Raw genomic sequence first — 17,540 nt, forward strand, 5'->3', positions numbered from 1 at the left:
ACTACTACTACTACTACTACTACTACTACTACTACTACTACTACTACTCTACTGCTACTACTACTACTACTGATGATAATGATGATAGTAATTAGCATTTGTTAAGTGCCTACTATGTGCCAGGGACTGTGCTAAGTGCTTTACCAATATTATCTCATTTGATCCTCCCAACCATTCTGTGAGGTAAGTGCTATTATTATGTTACACTTTGGGAAACTGAGGCAGACAGTGGTTAAATGACTTGTTCAGGTTCACACAGCTAATAAGTGCTTGAGGCTGGATTTGAACTCAGGTCTTCCTGACTCCAGGCCCAGAATTCTATCTACTCTACCATCAGCTACCCCTAAGAAATTTGACTGAAGGCAGGTACACTTTCTCATTTTTTTGGGTGGGGGGAAGGTCCTGACCTGTGATTTCATCTGTGTAGGGAGCTCCTAGTACAGAAGCTCCTTCTGCCAATCAAAAATTGCTTTCTAACTTAGTCTTAGAGAACTGTCTGGGGACACTTAGAGGTTAAGTGACTTGCCTGTGGTCACATCATTAATATGGGTCAGAGTCAGGTTTTGAACCAAGATATTCCTGACTCCAAGGCTATCTCTCTATCCATTATGCCAAGCTGCCTTTCTGTTATCCTAATTAAAAGGAGAAAATACATCTATGAAAATACACCTAGATGGTGCAACTGATTGAGTGCTGGGCCTGGAGTCATGAAGACCTTATTTCAAATCCAGCCTCAGACACTTACAGCTGCGTGACTCTGGGAAAACTACTTAACCTCTGTTTGCCTCAGTTTCCTCAACTGTAAAATGGGGGCAACAATAGCACCTCCTTCCCAGGGTTGTGAGGACCAAATAAGGTAATATTTGAAAAGCACTTACCAAAGTGCCTGGCACATAGTAGCATTATGTAAATCCTAGTTATTATTTTATCAATCATTACTACGACCCCACAGTAGCAGGATCGTGATGAGAGGAGATGGGCCTCTGTAAGTTTGCTTCTTTGCCCAGTTCCATTCATTCCCTCTGCCGGGCAGGAGAGAGGCCCAGGCCAGCTTGGACTGCTGCTCTAATGGGCTGTGTTCTAAGAGAATCATAGACCAAGATCAAAACCAGTGTGGCCCAGCCCCAGGCACCAAGGTCAAAAATAGGAGAGACAGAGAGAAAAGGAGCTCAAAGAACCTCAAAGATCTCAAAGCCAGCGATGTCCAGCACCCCGATGAAGAACTGCCTCTGCATTTTGGTGTCCAGCGTCTTGTTAATCCTGGCCACAAGCCACTTGAACATCTTGTCATAGATGGCTTTGCCCAGAGCGCCGATGGAGTTGTTACACTGCTCCATGTTCTGGCCCTTCTGTACAAACTCATTGCCGACTTTGACTCGAGGTCTGGTAATGCCCTTCTGCAGCTCACCAGAGTTGAGACCCATGAGATGGGCGACTTTATCAGCCACTGTTGATGGTAAAATAGAAAAGGATCACTGGGTGATTTCACATGGTGCCTCCGTGTCCCATAGGCAGTACAACATAATATGGTACTATTATCTTAGGCAGCTATGTGAACCAGTGGATAAGGTGGAGTCAGGCAGTCCTGAGTTCAAATCCAGCCTCAGACACTTACTAGTTGTGTAATACTTAAACCTCTGCTTGCCTCAGTTTCCTCATCCTTAAATAGGGGCTAATAATAGCACCTACCTCCCAGGGTTGTTGTGAAGATAACATTAGATCATATTTGTGAAGGAATCTCAGAGATCATTTTGCTCTAAGCCCTTCTTTTTTCAGAAAAGGAATCAGACAGCCAGAGGGAAAGTGACACATCCAAGGTCACAAAGCTAGCTAGGAACAGATCCAGGACCTGAATCTAGGTCACTGGCCTCCTTCCTAGGTCAGGAGCTCTTTCCACTGCAGCCCCGCAATTTCCTCACCCACAACACCCCTCTCCCGAAGCCATTTGCACTGGCTGGCCCTATCCCTGAAATGTTCTCCAGCCTCTTGGCTTCCTTGGATTTCTTCAGAACTCAGCCCAAATCCTACCTTCTGTAGGAGGCCTTCCCTGTCCCCCTAGCTGCTAGTTTCTTCCATCTGAGATCACCTTCTATTTATTGTTATTGTTGAATCATTTCAGTCATGTCCCCATTTGGTTTTGTTTTATTTTTTTTTCTTGGCAAAGATACTGGGGTAGTTTGCCATTTCCTTCTCCAGTTTATTTTCCAGATGAAGTAACTGAGGCAAATGGAGTTAAGTGACTTACACAGGGTCACACAGGTAGTAAGTGTCTGAGGCTGGATTTGAACTCACAGAGATGAATCTTCCTGACCCCAGGGCCTGGCACTCGACCCACTGCACCACGCAGCTTCTCCACCTTCCATTTATACTGTACATATCTTACATGGAGAAAGTTATTTACTTGTCACCTTTTCAGCGAGAATATGAGCTCCTTGAGAGCAGGGACCACGATTTTGCCTTTTCTTTGTATCCTCAGCACTTCACAAAGTGCCTAGCTAAGTACATAATAAATGCGAATTGACTGATTCACTGAATCTTGTAAATGGTAGTCATGGTGACAGTCGTCACATTAACAAGGACCTGCTGCTGCCTGTTGCGTTCTTGATGGTCCTGACCCATAGTCTTGACCAAACAACTCACCCTCAGTGGTGTCTACTTCTGCCTGTTCCTCTCTTGGTTTCTGCTTGAATTTCATGTTCCCAAAATGCATGATGCCCCCAGTAAGTTTGTAAACCCCAATCTTCTCCTCTGCAAGGAAGCCCAGGACATCAAAAGCAACCTGGAAATTAACAGAGAAGAGACACGCTCAAGAAAGGGCTTGTGATGAAAGACTGAATCCTGATCTCACACCACCCAAGGAGAGGATTTGCCTACATATACACATACATGTATGTATGTGTATATGTATATATGTATATATATATATATATTCACATGCACATATACCATGCATACATGTGTCTATATGTGTGCATGCACACATCTATCTGTATCTCCCAGCAGGTCAACAATTTTCTAAAGTCAAAAATAGAGCCTTTTGCATGTTCTCAGGGAAATGTCTATCATCTTCAAACAATGACCCACAAATCAGACCCTTTCACAACATTCATTGAAAGGTAATGTTTCCCATTTCATAGACTGTCAGACTCAGTTGTTGTATTGTTTTATTTTGTTGACCTAATTTTTTTCCCTCTTCCTTTTTTATTCTCTGTAACAAGGCATGGCTTTTGGGGGCATGGTGGGGGGAGAGGATATTTAGAAATGATGGGGATGGAAAAAAAGATATCCAAAAAAAATAAATTTTGAAAAGAAAGGTAATATTTCCTAGTAGAAATTGCTAACTATAGGAAAAGACAGGACCCTGTATCTCAATATAGATAATTGTCCAGATTTACCTTAAATATCTTGACTAAAACAACATCGGTCAGAATTTATTTCCAGTTTTGAGCTTGGTGAAATAACAATATCTGTATTTTCCTGACTACAGAATGCCCTGGGGCTTTTATAATTAAAACTTTGGGGAGGAAAAATCCTGATCAATATTTTCCCAAGTCTCAGGTTATTGAGCAGGCATCTGTTTAAATAGATAGATCTTCTGAGGAAATCAATTTCTTATGAGGGAACAATATGTGCCCTACGTTAACACCCTACTCACCAGTTCATTAAGACTGTTTATTCCCCAGTATGAGCTAGACTGTCTATAGCTTTGGAGTAACAAGCACTTTCCCTAAGCTAACACAGTTTGACTGTTGTCAGGATATTTAGCTGTTTGCCTGGCCCCTGCAGCATGCCTGGTCCTGGGGGAGAACACCCCAGCCAGCCAGCAGCAACCATCCCTTCCTCCTCATCTCATAAGAGGACAGAATCTTCTGAGTCTAGAGCCCATTATGCTGGCTTCCTCCCTTAATGCGGCCACCCTTTCATCCCTTAGGTTTCTCTTTTAAACATCCCTTCTAAACATCCTCAGTTCCTTCAACTGACTATTATTATTGTTGTTAAATTCATGTGTAATTCATATATAATAATAATTATTATTATTAATAGCTAGCATTTATATAGTGCTTTAATGTCTACAAAGCACTTTACATTTGTCATTTGATTTCAAAACAACCCTGGGAGGCAGGTGCTGTTATTATCCACATTAGAGTCATCTAGGTGCTAGAGAGAGCACTCAGCCTGGAGTCAGGAGACCTGCATCCAAATCCAGCCTCAGCCATTTACTAAGTAATCCTGGGCAAGTCACTTAACCTCTGTCTGCCTCAGCTTCCTCAACTGCAAAATGGGAACAATAATAACAGCACCTACTTTCACAGGGTTGTTGTGAGGATCCAATGAGATAATATTTGTAAAGCGCCTGGCAAATAGCACTTGTTTTCTTTCCTTCATCCCTTTTTACAAATGAGGAGACCAAGTCTGAAAGACTTTTCCAAGGCCACACAGGAAGTAAATGGCAGAGCCAGTATTTGAACTCCCAGGCCTTCTGACTCCAAATCATTACCCTCTCCCATACTGCTTCCATTATCACTTTGTACCAATTGCAGCCCTTTCACACTTACATCTGTGATCTGTAACTCTTCCCCATCATCCATGTTATCAACGACAGTGACACCCTGGCTTATCCAATGGTATTGCTTGGGATTGGGCACCAGAAGCAAACTTTCTGTAGAAAAAGAGAAATTAAGAGAACTCCATGATAACTCACAACGGTACCAATAGGAGCAAAAGCACAGACTTGTGAGTGAGAAGACAAATACAACTGTGCCCCATTGTGCTGGTTACCATTAGACCTCTCATGAAATTTCAGGAGACATTTTCTTTGGCACATACTACATACTACAGATGTGCAACAACCCAATTAAAACTTGAGACAGCACAGAGAGCCAGAGGAAAAAGGCTCCAATAGTTGGGGGTCATCCCTTCCCCTTATTGTCCTTCCTACATCCCCCTTCTCCTCTGAGCAAAGTCAGACTGATCAAAAGCACCTTTACTGCTTCTCCGCTCCTGTCTCTAATTCTTTTCTCGTCTTTTCTTTTTCTCTAAACCATCAAAAAAAAAAGAAGCAAGACTCAAGTGGTCAAAGAGGCCAACGATATGGTATGAGTGAGTAGGACAGTGGATTCATCGAATCAGAGCTGGAAGGGACCTTGGAGATCATCTAGTCAAACCCTGTAATTTTGCAGATGAAGAAACTGAGGGCAAGAAATGTTAAGTGACCTGAGTAAGGTCACACGAGGGAGCAAATGGTAGAGCTGGGGTTTGAACTCCGGTGCTGTTACACCAGGTTTGACACTTCCCACAGCACCATTTTGTCCCTTCTACTGTCCTGCATGGATTCCTTTCCCACAATCCTAAATCCATTATTTCTGCTTGAATGCTCTTATTCCAAGAATGTGATTCTAAATTTGAAGAGATTATCAGAGACTATGAAGGCATCAACAAGACCACCTAATGGCATGGTGAGGACAGAGTGGGGGCTCCTTTCATATTGAAAGCAATGGATAAACCAGGGCATTCCAATTTCCTAGGAAAGGAGGACATAAGGGACAGTTCTTTACCAAGAAGTTCAGGCTTCTTGTTAGAGAGGATCTGGTAGAAGATATGATAGCTTCTCTCAGCAGCTTGCTGGGAAATGACTCGCGATTTCTCTAAGAGATCTAAAAAAAGAAAAAAAACATACAGATCCCAATCAATGCACAATTTGTTCTTATTCATATTAATCATGAAAAAAGAAAGAGAGCCCTCGGGGGAACAATCTATGCATAACACACTCAAAACTTGTGGGCTGTCCCCTCCCTACTCTCTCAGCCCGATCCCAGGTCTTTTTCCACTGCTCTGGGACAAGCCCTTCCTCCATCCCCACCCCCACCCCTGGTTCCCACAAGACTTTCTACAGTGCAGATCTGGCATCAATAGCTCCTCAATGCTCTTCCACGCCTCCTCCCACTCCTGCCTGTTGTGAAGCAGGCATTGGGGCCTTCGAGGGCAGGATATCACTACTAGCCATGAGATTAGATCTGGAGGGAGGGCCTTGTATATTCTGATCATATGCTTCTCCCAATGGACCTTTCTTTAACCACTAGTGCTATGCCTAGATTCATTGCCTAACCACACATTCTCACTCCTTTGTTACCTCCCTATCCCAGTGATTGTGAACCCCGGTTTCTAATGTACAGACACATTTCTTCATCCCCATTAGTCTGTTCCCTCACTCTCATCCATCTCGACCCTACCTTTCCTGTCTCCCCAGTGTCCCACTCCAGATCTACCTACCCTTTTCACTGTTCCCTCTGGATCACCTGCTCCATAATTAACAAGTTTTCCTTTCTCTTAAGCCTCTTCCTCTCTCATTCCTTCCATCTTTTGTCATCCACTGAAACCTGACTCCCTCCTGATGACATTACTTCCCTTGAAGCATAAGCTATATTTTCTCTTATCACCCTTCTCCCTCTACTCACTGGTTGTTATGAGGGAGTCAAAATATTCCTTATTCCCCATTGCCCCTTCCAGACTCTTCCCCTACCTCGGTTACTGAACAACTTCTCCTTTGAGGTCCATGCTATACAAATGTATCACCCTAATCCAGATCCTGGTGGTCATTATCCTCTATTAACAATTAATCCCTAAGACATTCTCCTTCCTTCCTCAATGTATTCAATAGTTGGCTCATACTCTTCCTTACTACCCCAATGTCTGCTCTCATACTAAAGGACTTCAGCATACATACTGATGCTTCCTCAAATAACCTAACTTCCTCATCTACTCAATTCTTATGACCTATTCCTCTACTCTACACTAGCTACACACAGAAATTATCAAACCCTTGAGCTTGCCATTTCTCAAAAGTGTCCCACTTCCATGTTCATAAACTCTAACATTTCTTTATCTGATCAAAATTTTTCATCATTCTACTTTCCCTATGTCTTATAATCCTCAGCTCTTTTCTTTATCCTCACTATGATCTATATCTCCTCCAGCCCTTCCCCAGATCATGATCCCTACACTAACCACTCTCTCCTCCCTTCCTTATCTGGACCTCCTTAGTCAACTAATTCAACTTGACACAATCTACTCTCAAATGCCTTGCTTCCCTCTTGCACTTTGGCAAACCCTGGACTATTCTCATCATCTACTTCTTTCACTTCTATTCCATGTATCCTTGAATGGACATGTTGGAAATCATAAGGCCATGATGATAAATACTTGTTGAGTTGATTGGGTCAACTACAAAATTATGTTATTGATCTTAACTGGGCCCTCACTACAGAACAGCAAACCCTCTGGGATTACCTTCCATCTACGTTTGTGGAACTTGTATGGACCCAGTTATTTAAATGTTGTCCCTCTCATTAGAATGTAATCTCCTTGAGGGAGAGGACTATTTTTGTCTTTCTTTGTATCCCTAGCACTTAGCTTGTTTGTCTTTTGTTCTCAAAGAGGACCAATGTGATGTCTTGACTTGAGAGTGAATTGGATTTAAGTGAGGCAGGGCTGTGCAAAGTTGTCAGCCTCACTCTATCCTTCAGGGTCATCCGAGTCCAGTGGCAAGACACAGGTAAGGACAATTGGAGATGACCCCAGATGCAATGGGAGACCATGGACCTGTTAAGCTAAACTTCATTTGGGGGTGGTTGACAGATCAATGGACTCAAGGCCCTTGATCATTCTGGTTACCCTTCTCTGGATGAAACCATGTCCTTCCTAAAAGGCCATTTCAACAGACTCAGGATGCCAGAAAAAGACTCCCAAGTACTGAAAGCTAGCAGCAACTTACAGCTCTCAATGTCAGCCCCAGCCAGTTTGCCAGTGGTGCCAAAGTGGATTCGGATAAACTTGCCCTGAGAAAAAAAGGAAGAAAAGAACAATTGGAAAAAGGAAAAGAAGAAGAAGAAGAAGAAAAAGAAGAAGAAGAAGAAGATGATGATGATGATGATGATGATGATGATGGAAGGGTGTGTCATAGAAACAGTGGATCAGGTTTGGCCTCACGTACAGATGAGCCACTCCTTCTGAAATTTCCTGAGTTACACGTGGGTACCTTCAGGCCAAGTCAGGCTTTCAGTTGAACTAGAATGCTGAATTGCAGGTTTTTCATGCAAATTGGTAGGAAAAGACAAGTTTCCAGAATTAAGTCCATACCCAATTGCCCTCTGAACTACTCCAGAGGGCAATTAGTGTAACCTTCACTTTTTTTTGCCATTTCAGGGATGAAGAAGAGGGAGTAGACAAGAGCCCATTTACTCATATAGAACTTTTAAGGTTTACACACTGCCTTCCTTCTGAGAAAGGTAATACAAGTATTATCATGCTCATTTTAGGGACAAGGAAACTGAGGCTGGAAGAGTTAACTGAAATGACAAAGGTTAAAGAGCTAGAAAGTAAGGGGCGAGTTAGAAACTGAAATAATTTGGAGTCCTTGGACTCCAAAGACAGTACTTCTGCTCCCATGCCAGTTACATCTCAAGGAAACAAAAATGGCTTGCCCTACTTAGGCATTTGGTCAGCCTCCTCTGTGTAGGTCATTCAGTCCTGTCTACATGTCATAGAGTCATCAGGACTTCGATCATATAATCTATCCTCCTGCCGTTAGGCAAAACTATACCTAGTTGAACTAAAAAGTGGATATTTAATTTCCTTTAAAAATCTCTTAAAAAGTACATTTCATAATTTCCCTTGGTCATTTATATTTTAGTCTGTTCTGGGTCTGCACTTTTATTGGTTTAGGGATCTCCAAGTGTACAACCTCCCTCCTCCAAAGCAGGTAGCAACTCATCTGAAACTCACTGTATTAATGAATTGCCCGAGGCACGGAGAGGTTATATGTTTTGACCATAATCACACACCTAGTATGTTTCAGAGGAAAGACTTGGTCCCAGGTCTATTTTACTCCAAGGCTAGCCCTCTCTTAGTAGCACAGTGACTAGAGTGCTGCATCTGGAATCAGGAAGACCTGAGTTCAAATCCAGTCCCAGACAATTACTAGCTGTGTGGCCCTGGGCAGATCACTTAATATTTCAGCCTCAGTTTTATCATCTATAAAATGGGGATAATAATAGCACCTACCTCACAGGATTATTGTAAGGATTAAGTGGAATTTTGTATATGTACATATCTTTGTAAACCTTACAAGTGCTATGTAAATACCAGCTATTATTATCATTGGTAACCTACTCTCAAAGTTGATTTGAAGTCAGCCAAGTGATATAGATGAAGGCAAATGTTGACCTAAAGGGTTGTTATAAAGTACTCACAAATCGAGAGGAATTGTTGTTCCTGGTAGTCTTGGCATTACCAAAGGCCTCCAGCACAGGGTTAGCCTGGATGATTTGATCCTCCAGGGATCCCTACCCCAGGAGAAACAGAAGACAGAACTATCAGATGTCTGCCACTCTGGGAATCAGAAACTACGGTTCCACCACACTGACTTAACCAGGCAGTGAGCCCATCTGCCACAGGAAGCACTGCTCACTATCTCTGTAAACACCCCTTCATTTTTAATAGCTATTAAAAATTTCCCATTGATGGAAGCACACTCTAAAGAGATTGTAGACCATTTCTTTGTGTTCCTTTCATTCTAGCTAAACAAACTTTCCTCCCTTTTTTGGCTGTGTTTCCATAACAATCACAGGTACCTCCATACTCTGATAGATTTCTTTGCATTCTTGGCTCCCATTAACTAGAGAAAGAAGTAGGCCTTATTTTGGGGAAACGTCTACCTAGGGCAGCACAGAGAGTCTACACAAATAGGCTTTCTAAGGCTATTTGCTTGTTTTTTAAACTATCTCAACAATCTTTCCCTCCCCAAGGTTCAACTAGTTTCTGGATGTCAAATCCCAGGCCAGGGCAGGTTAAAGACTGCCCTTCTGGGGGAAAAAAATGTAGCCTTCTGGGGCAACTAAATCCCTCCTGAGACTGATGGGCCCTCTTCTTCCTTCCACCCATTTGGAAAGCCATACCTTGCCATCTGAAGACTGTTTGCCAGTGCCTCCGATGTTGGCAAAGTACTGAATGACCTTCTTGGTATTTTCAGTCTTGCCAGCACCAGATTCTCCACTAGAGATTGAAAGAGAAAAAAAGAGGCCTATGAAGAGCCAACAAGCAGAAAATGCCATGCACAGTAACAACAGCAACCAGGATTCATGCCAAGAATGGACATCCTTAGTAATGTCTCCTCAGTAGAACACAAGTTCCATGAGGGCAAGGGACTGGGTTGTTGTTTTTTTAATTATTCTTTGTGTTCCCAGCACCCCCATAATGAGAGTAAGGACTGGCAGGAGGATGATCAGAGTGGTCCACTAATAACCTTGTAAAATCAGGTGAAAGTAGAAGGACTCAATCACAGGTGTGGGCAGAGCCATGAAGAGCCCAATGTAAATTTTTATTATGAACATTTACATCTTGGAAATCAGTAAGCACTACAAATTAAGATTTGATTTATTGTTTTGTTGATTCTCTAGATTTAATTAAATGATGGGGAAAACATTGATACTACAGATTAAACTTAAAAGTGTGTCAGCAGTAATGTTGGATCATCAGAAGGACCTCCTACCCCAGTGAGATTGCATATCCTGGTATTTGTGTATACCCAACATGTAGCATGGTACCTCGCATCCATTGGTCTAGACCTGCAATTTCATCAGTGTAAAGCAAATCCCTCCAGTGACACATTTCAATAATCATTCTGTAACTTTGCAGTCTATGAGAACTGCACAGAAACATAGAGAGAATAATTGATCTGTCCAAGGTCACGTAAGCCTGTATGTTTCAGAGGCAGGACCTGAACCCAGATCTTTTGGGCTCCAAGGTCAGCCTTCTTTCTGCTACGTCATGTACATAACAGGCACTTAATAAATGTTCTTCAGGTTGAATTAGAACGGATCCTTCTCTCCAGAGGCATTGTCAGCCCTCTGACAATAGGGAGAGGCTTTATCACTCACTATACCCCCATCAGTTAAAGAGACATCAGCTTGAGGTATTTGCTACAGTTAAACCTATTTGTAGCCTGCAAAGTTACTCACAAAGCACAGGCAATTAATATAATTATGTGAATGTCTAATTATATGTACAAGAGACCAACATAATTATGTGTATAGACCAAAAGACAGAAGGAATACTTACGTGATTAGCATAGACTGATTTTCACGATCTGTAGGAAGGGGGATAAAAAGATACCAAGATGCAATTAGCAAACATTTTCACTTTCCCAGTTTAGCTATTTAGGCTTTGACTACAACCAAACCCAAACAATTATCCATATCTGAGTCACCATTCTTACCCTTGCTAGAGTCTTCAAGCGCAGAACAGTATTTATCAATGAGACTGAGACTCACTGAATCTCAGAGCTGGGAAGTCTGAGGTCTCTAGGTTTTCTCGTCCTAACTCCTACCTGATGCGTGAATCTCCTCTGTCGGATAAATAGCCCTTCAGCCTTTGTTTGAAGATGTCCATTGATTGGGAAACTTGTGACTCACCAGGCAGGCATCCCATTTTCAGATTATTTTAACCATTAGGAAGCAAGGTGGCTCATTGGATAGAGTGCCGGGCCTGGATTCAGGAAAACCTGAGTTCAAATCCAGCCTCAGATACTTTTCTCGCTGTATGACCTTGAGCAAGTCATCTTAACCTCTGTCTGCCTCAGTTTCCTCAGCTGCAAATTAGAGATAATAACACCAACCTCCTAGGTTTGTTGTGAGGATAAAATGAGATAGCATTTGTAAAACACTTAGCATAGTGCCTGGCACATTGTAGGTGTTTAATAAATGCTTGTTCCCTTCCTTCTATTAAGCTGAAATCTGCCTCCCTCTAATTATTCTTTTTCTGTCATCTGGAGCACAAAAAATAGATGTCATTTTCCCCTTACAGGGTAACCTTTCAAATCCTAGAAAACAATTATCCAGTGCCTCCTACATCTTCTTTTCTCTAGGCTAAACAGTTTGTTTAACTGCTCATCACGTGATGAAGGGATTGGATTGGATGGCTTCTAAGTTTCCTTCTAGGTCTAAACGTGTGGTTTTATGGACCAACATTGTTTCAAGTATGCCCATCATCCTAGTCACCTGACTAGATGTTTGTCAATATCCCTCCTAAAGTGATGCTCATTCCACCCACCCTTTGCAAAGGTGGGGGCCTATGCTTTTGGAAGATTGCATAAAATGTGATTTTTTTTAATGGTTTGTTTAGTTTTGCTGGATTGCTTTTTAAAAATTTCTTTTGTATTCTTTATCAAAAAGGATGACTGGGGTGGAAAGGAAAACATTGGGAAATATAGGTAATATTCAAACAAAAGATATCAATAAATGTTTATTCTTTTTTTTTTTTGACTAGGCAGTGGGGTTAAGTGACTTGCCCAGGGTCACACAGCTAGTGAGTGTTATGTGTCTGAGGCTGGATTTGAACTCAGATCCTCTTGAATCCAAGGCCGGTGCTCTATCCACTGGGCCACCTAGCTGCCCCTAAATGTTTATTCTTTAAAAAAAAAAAGGGGTGCCCAGTACTTAATACAGTGCTCCATATGTGAGTACAGTGGAATTAATGAACTCCCTTTATCTAGACATTTTATTTGTCAGTGTAACCCATGATTATATCAGCCTTTTGGACAATGGCATGACACTGTGGTCTCATATTAAGCCTAACACCCCTAGTTCTTTTATCCCAGAAATTGTTGTGAAACCATATTGCCCTCTGTCTAGTATGTATTCAGTTGGTTTCTTGATTCTATGGTTGGTATAAAGTCAAGAGTAATAACCCTGATTAAAAGGCTTAGTCTGATACCTCATGACGACATAGAGGTTTCCCTGGGCTCTTGAAGGCTTTGCCAGCAGAGCCTAAGCTTTGCCATCTCCTATCAGGCTGGAAAGACTTTAAGCATGGGATTTACCGTGTATGTATCTTTTTCATACATAGTTGTTTGCATGTCATCTTTTTTCTTTGGAATGTGAGCTCCGTGAAGGTAGGAACTGTTTTTGCCTTTCTTTGGGGAGTATATCCAATATGGCCAGTGCTTCACAAAGGGCCTGGCACAGTCATTCAGTCAATCAACAAGCATTTATGTATCAGGCATTCTACTAAGTGCTAAAAATACAAATACAAGCAAGAAAGAGAGTCCCTGCTTTCAAGGAGTTTAGATTCTAATGGGAGAAGACAACCCATGAAAGTAAGCAGAAAGGGATGGGGGGAGTAGGGAATTCTATGTAACATAGAAAGTAACCTGCATAGGTGGCAGAGTGGAGAAAGAAGTCCAGAAAGTCAGGAATAGAGCCTGGAGAGGAATGAAGGAATGAATACTCCTTCTGGCCCTGGTGCATCCCTAAAATGGAGGCTCTAAGAGGAACTGACCATCAGAAAGCATTATAGCAAATGCTTAATATATACTTAATGCATATTTGTGACTTGATTAGACCCAATCTGGCCAAATTCAGAGTAACTTGTCTTGAGGTTAGGCACTTTTTGACCACCACAACTCACAAAAGACTATTAAGTACTAGAAGTATCAAGATATTTGACTGTTAGGTGAAATTAATTTTTTTGTGTTTGGATGCATGTTATAAAAGGCTTAAAGTTAATTATCCAAAGCCAACCAACACACGACATTTTTACTAGCTTTGATTCTCAACTGGGAATGCAGACTGTAGGCCAGATCTATGGTATTTTATCAAATAAACCTAATATAACTGTGTCCCTTCTTCCCCACTCCCACCCCAGATTGGTGATTTTTATAGTATGAGGAATTCCCAGTATGGAAACTCCCTATACCAAGGGAGATCAACACCTCATTTTCATATCATCTTTCCTCTCCAACATCATCGTTTCTCTCCAGGCTACACTCTAGACTTCCTCTACCATGCCCCAGCTCTTCATCTTGAAGCTGTCTCAAGACCTGGAATCCCACCTTAGAAGCATTCCCTTCCCCTGAGGTCTCTCCCCTTAGATGGTGCCTCCTAGAACCTCCATTTAAGGAGAGCACACAGGCCAAGAACATCTTTTTCCTCTCCAGGCTGCATTCTAGACTTTTTCTACAAGCCACTTCTCCCACCTCCCCTTAATCATACACCTCTACTCTCCTTCCATTTTCAGCTTCCTTTTTACATGTTAGAATATAAGCTCCTTGAGGGCAAGGGTGGTCTTTTTACTTGTATTTATATTCTCAGTGCTTAGCACTGTGTCTGACACATAGTAAGCACTTAATAAATGCTTGTTGATTACCTGACTTACAGTCTTTATTTATTTACACATTCGTTTATTTATGCATTCATCCAAAAAGTTGCCTTCAGCACTAAAAAGTCACTTGACTTGGCCAAGGTTATGGTCATGCTTAGAAGTAGGACTTAGGCCCAGGTCTTTCTGACTCTGAGGCCAGACCTCAATCCACTATGACACACTGTCTTTCACTCCATGTCCTTAATGGTAAAGAAATGTCCCTCAGGTTCTCAGTGGTCCAGATGAGAAGTTCTCTTCCGTAGCAAACACTTACCCATGAGCATGTCATGGTAGGCATTGTCAGAGATGGAGAAGAGGTGAGGGGGCATCTCTGTACGCTTCTTGCCCTTGTACATGTTGGCTACACGGGCACCATAAATGGGAAGCCACCTGTATGGGTTGACCGTCACACAGAACAGACCGGAGTAGGTCTTAAAGAGACAGAGAGAGAGAGAGAGAGAAACACACACATACACACACAAGAAGAAAAGAAAGTCAGTCTGCCCTTCCAAAAACCTCCCATAAATAGCAAATGCAGTCTCCTGTGCCCGCTTTGTGGACCATCTCTCTGTGCCTCATTCTATTAATCACACAAGAGCACATTCTGCCAGAATGAATGAGAAAAGGATTTTCCTTCCCAGGACCAAATCAATGTCTGTGTCTTTGCTATTACTTAAGTAAAATGCAACTTCTTTCCAATTTGCTCTTTAAAGAGAAATACTATCCTCTCTGTTCACCCTACAGACAGGTCTGCCAGGTCATGCTCAGTCATTAGGGAAGGGCCAGTTTGGCAGTCAGGAAGGTAAACCCCATTTCAGTGATTAGGATCACCGATTTAAAAATAGAAGGCCTTCAAAATCATCTAGTCCAATTTCCTCATTTTGTAGATGAGGACCTTGAGGTTCATGGAGGCCCAAGGTCACACAGGAAGTAAGTAGCCGACCCAAGATTTGAACCCTGGGTCATTGACTCAGAATCCAACACTCTTCCACTATACCTGGCAGCCTCAGGCACAGAACAGGCCACATAAAGTCTTAAGTGTCAGGACTGACAGACATTTTAGCCATGATAGAGTTATCTTCTTCATTCTGCAAATGAGGAAACTGAGACCCAAAGAGAGGAAGCAACCAACCTATAGCAAGGCCACCCAGTAAATCATTGACAGAGCCAGGACTAGATCCCAGGCCTCCTAATTCCCTGGTCAATGCTCTTCCTACTGCAACACAGCAGCCTATAAATGAATTCAAGCATCATTCCTCTGAGTGATGGATAAATAGGGTTAAAGATAAATCTCATCAGAGATTCAGAAGTTTGTGGCTCACTGGCCAAGAGACAGATTGCCCATTCATGGGCCAAGAGTTCTAATCTCTACTCTGTCATTAATTAGCACTGTTGTTCAGTTGTGTCTGACTCTTCCTGACCCTATTTCTTGGGAAAGATACTGCAGTGGTTTGCCATTTTCTTCTCTAGCTCCTTTGACAGATGAGGAAACTGAGACAAACAGGGTTAAGTGACTTGCCCAGGGTCACACAGCTAGTAAGTGTCTGAGGCCGGATTTGAACTCATGAAGATGAGTCTTCCTGATTGTAAGCCCAGTGCTCTATCTACTTCACCAGCTAGCTGCCCCAGGCTTGAACAAATACCTTAGTCTTTTCTGGTCCCTCAGCTAACATTAGCTAAGCACTCACATGGATCTGTATTTATTAGATGTGATTCAAAAATTAATTTTGTAATGAAAAATACAATAAGGAAAGTGGGATGGCAGACTTTGCAAAGATTGTAGGTGCTATCATGGAAACCTAAGGTTATAGGAAACTCATCTAATTATCTAGCCCCACCCCTTGGTTTGAGGTTACACCCAACCTACCCATACTAACCAGGGGAGATTAAGTCCAGAATCTCTTTCAGAGACACATTTCAATGATTAGCAACCTTAACTGTGAGGAATTGCATTCTCATGTCTTGGGTTGTAAAATTGATCAGAAAATAAATCCTTCCATCTTAAGGTTTTTGGCAATGTAGTGCAAGAAAGAAATAAACATTTATTAAGCACCTACTATGTGCCAGGCTCTCTGCTAAGCACTTTGTAAATATTATCTCGTTTGATCCTCAGAACAACCTTAGGATGTAGGTGCTATTATTATCATCTCCATTGTACAGATGAGGAAACTGAGGTAGATAGCAGTTAGTGTTTTGCCCAGTGTCGTATAGCTAGTAAGTAACAGAAGCCAGATTTGAACTCAGTTCTTCTTGACTCCAAGCCCAATGTTCTACCCACTAAGCCATACAACTGCCTCTAAGAGGCAGCAACAATGGTAAAAGCCCAGAATTTGGAGGCAGAAGATGTGGGTTTAAATCCCAACTCTGCCAATACCAAGCTGCATGACCTTAGAAAAGTAACTTCACCTTTCTGGGCATCAGCTTCCTCATCTGTAAAATGGCAGGGTAGGACTAAATGGTTTCTGAGGTCTCTTTCAGCTTTAACTCTATCTTCTGTGACCTTCAAAGAATGGGAATGGCATCCCTTTTAGTAAATTCCTGTAGTAATAGCTGTTATTTATATAGCACTTTATATGTATTTTCTCATTTGATCTTTACAATAACTCTCTAATTTAGGTTCCACAGGTACCCATTTTACAGGTAATGAAACGGAGATTCAGAGCATCTAAAGGGCTTGCCTGCGATCACACGGCTGGTAGGTGTCTGCACCCAGGATTCAAACCCAAGTCTCTCCTGTCTCAAAGACCAGCACCTGCTCCACTTTGTCAGGCTCCCTTTCAATTAAGGTATGGATAGGATGCTAGAAAAATCTTGGGGCAGGGAAAGATTCCTTTTGATACTGTCTTGGAAATGTTATAGGTAACAGGATGGGAGAAGTGGGCCTTCTCTGTCACGTGGTCTCAGGAAAGAAACTGAAAAAAAAGTTATGCTTCAGTTTGGAGTGAATGGGTACTTATTAATGTTCATAGGAGTGGTAACTCACATTTCTATAGTGCTTTAAGGCTTGCAGAACACCTTCCTCAGAGCAATCCCGTGAAATCAGCACAATTTTTAGCCTCCCTTTCGAGATGAGGAACTTGCAGTTCTGACTTACCCTTGATCACACTGCTAGTAAGTATCTGAGGTGGGATTTGAACCTGGGTCTCCCCATTCCAAGGGCAGGACTCTATCCGTACCCGGTCCTTCCTGTCCGCTGAGGAAGGAGGCTATGCCGTGATTTCCAAGCTGACTTGCCAGCTGAATACCAGTGTACCCCAAACTGAAGCAATGCGGAGGTCATCCTGTCTACGGAATGTGGGGGCTAGGCTGTCGTAGACAGGACGACCTCCATCGTCAGAAAGGTCTCT

The 17,540-nt window shown here is 42.2% G+C and overlaps 1 protein-coding gene across 1 annotated transcript in view; it reads right to left on the reverse strand.

Moving 5' to 3' along the window:
- The window catches only part of LOC114052071 (myosin-16), a 75,126-nt gene that overhangs the window by 57,285 nt on the left and 301 nt on the right, over nt 1-17,540 (reverse strand). Inside the window, exons 2-10 of the mRNA XM_027874485.1 lie at nt 14,468-14,624; nt 11,116-11,143; nt 9,954-10,050; nt 9,249-9,341; nt 7,772-7,835; nt 5,556-5,654; nt 4,557-4,660; nt 2,641-2,779; nt 1,179-1,447 (exon numbers count right to left, since the gene is read on the reverse strand). Of these exons, the coding sequence (XP_027730286.1) occupies nt 1,179-1,447; nt 2,641-2,779; nt 4,557-4,660; nt 5,556-5,654; nt 7,772-7,835; nt 9,249-9,341; nt 9,954-10,050; nt 11,116-11,143; nt 14,468-14,624 (1,050 nt within the window). The remainder of the gene's footprint in view (nt 1-1,178; nt 1,448-2,640; nt 2,780-4,556; nt 4,661-5,555; nt 5,655-7,771; nt 7,836-9,248; nt 9,342-9,953; nt 10,051-11,115; nt 11,144-14,467; nt 14,625-17,540) is intronic.

This window comes from Vombatus ursinus, unplaced genomic scaffold (genome assembly GCF_900497805.2).
Source record: "Vombatus ursinus unplaced genomic scaffold, bare-nosed wombat genome assembly UNPS02014807.1, whole genome shotgun sequence".
NCBI lineage: Eukaryota > Metazoa > Chordata > Mammalia > Diprotodontia > Vombatidae > Vombatus > Vombatus ursinus.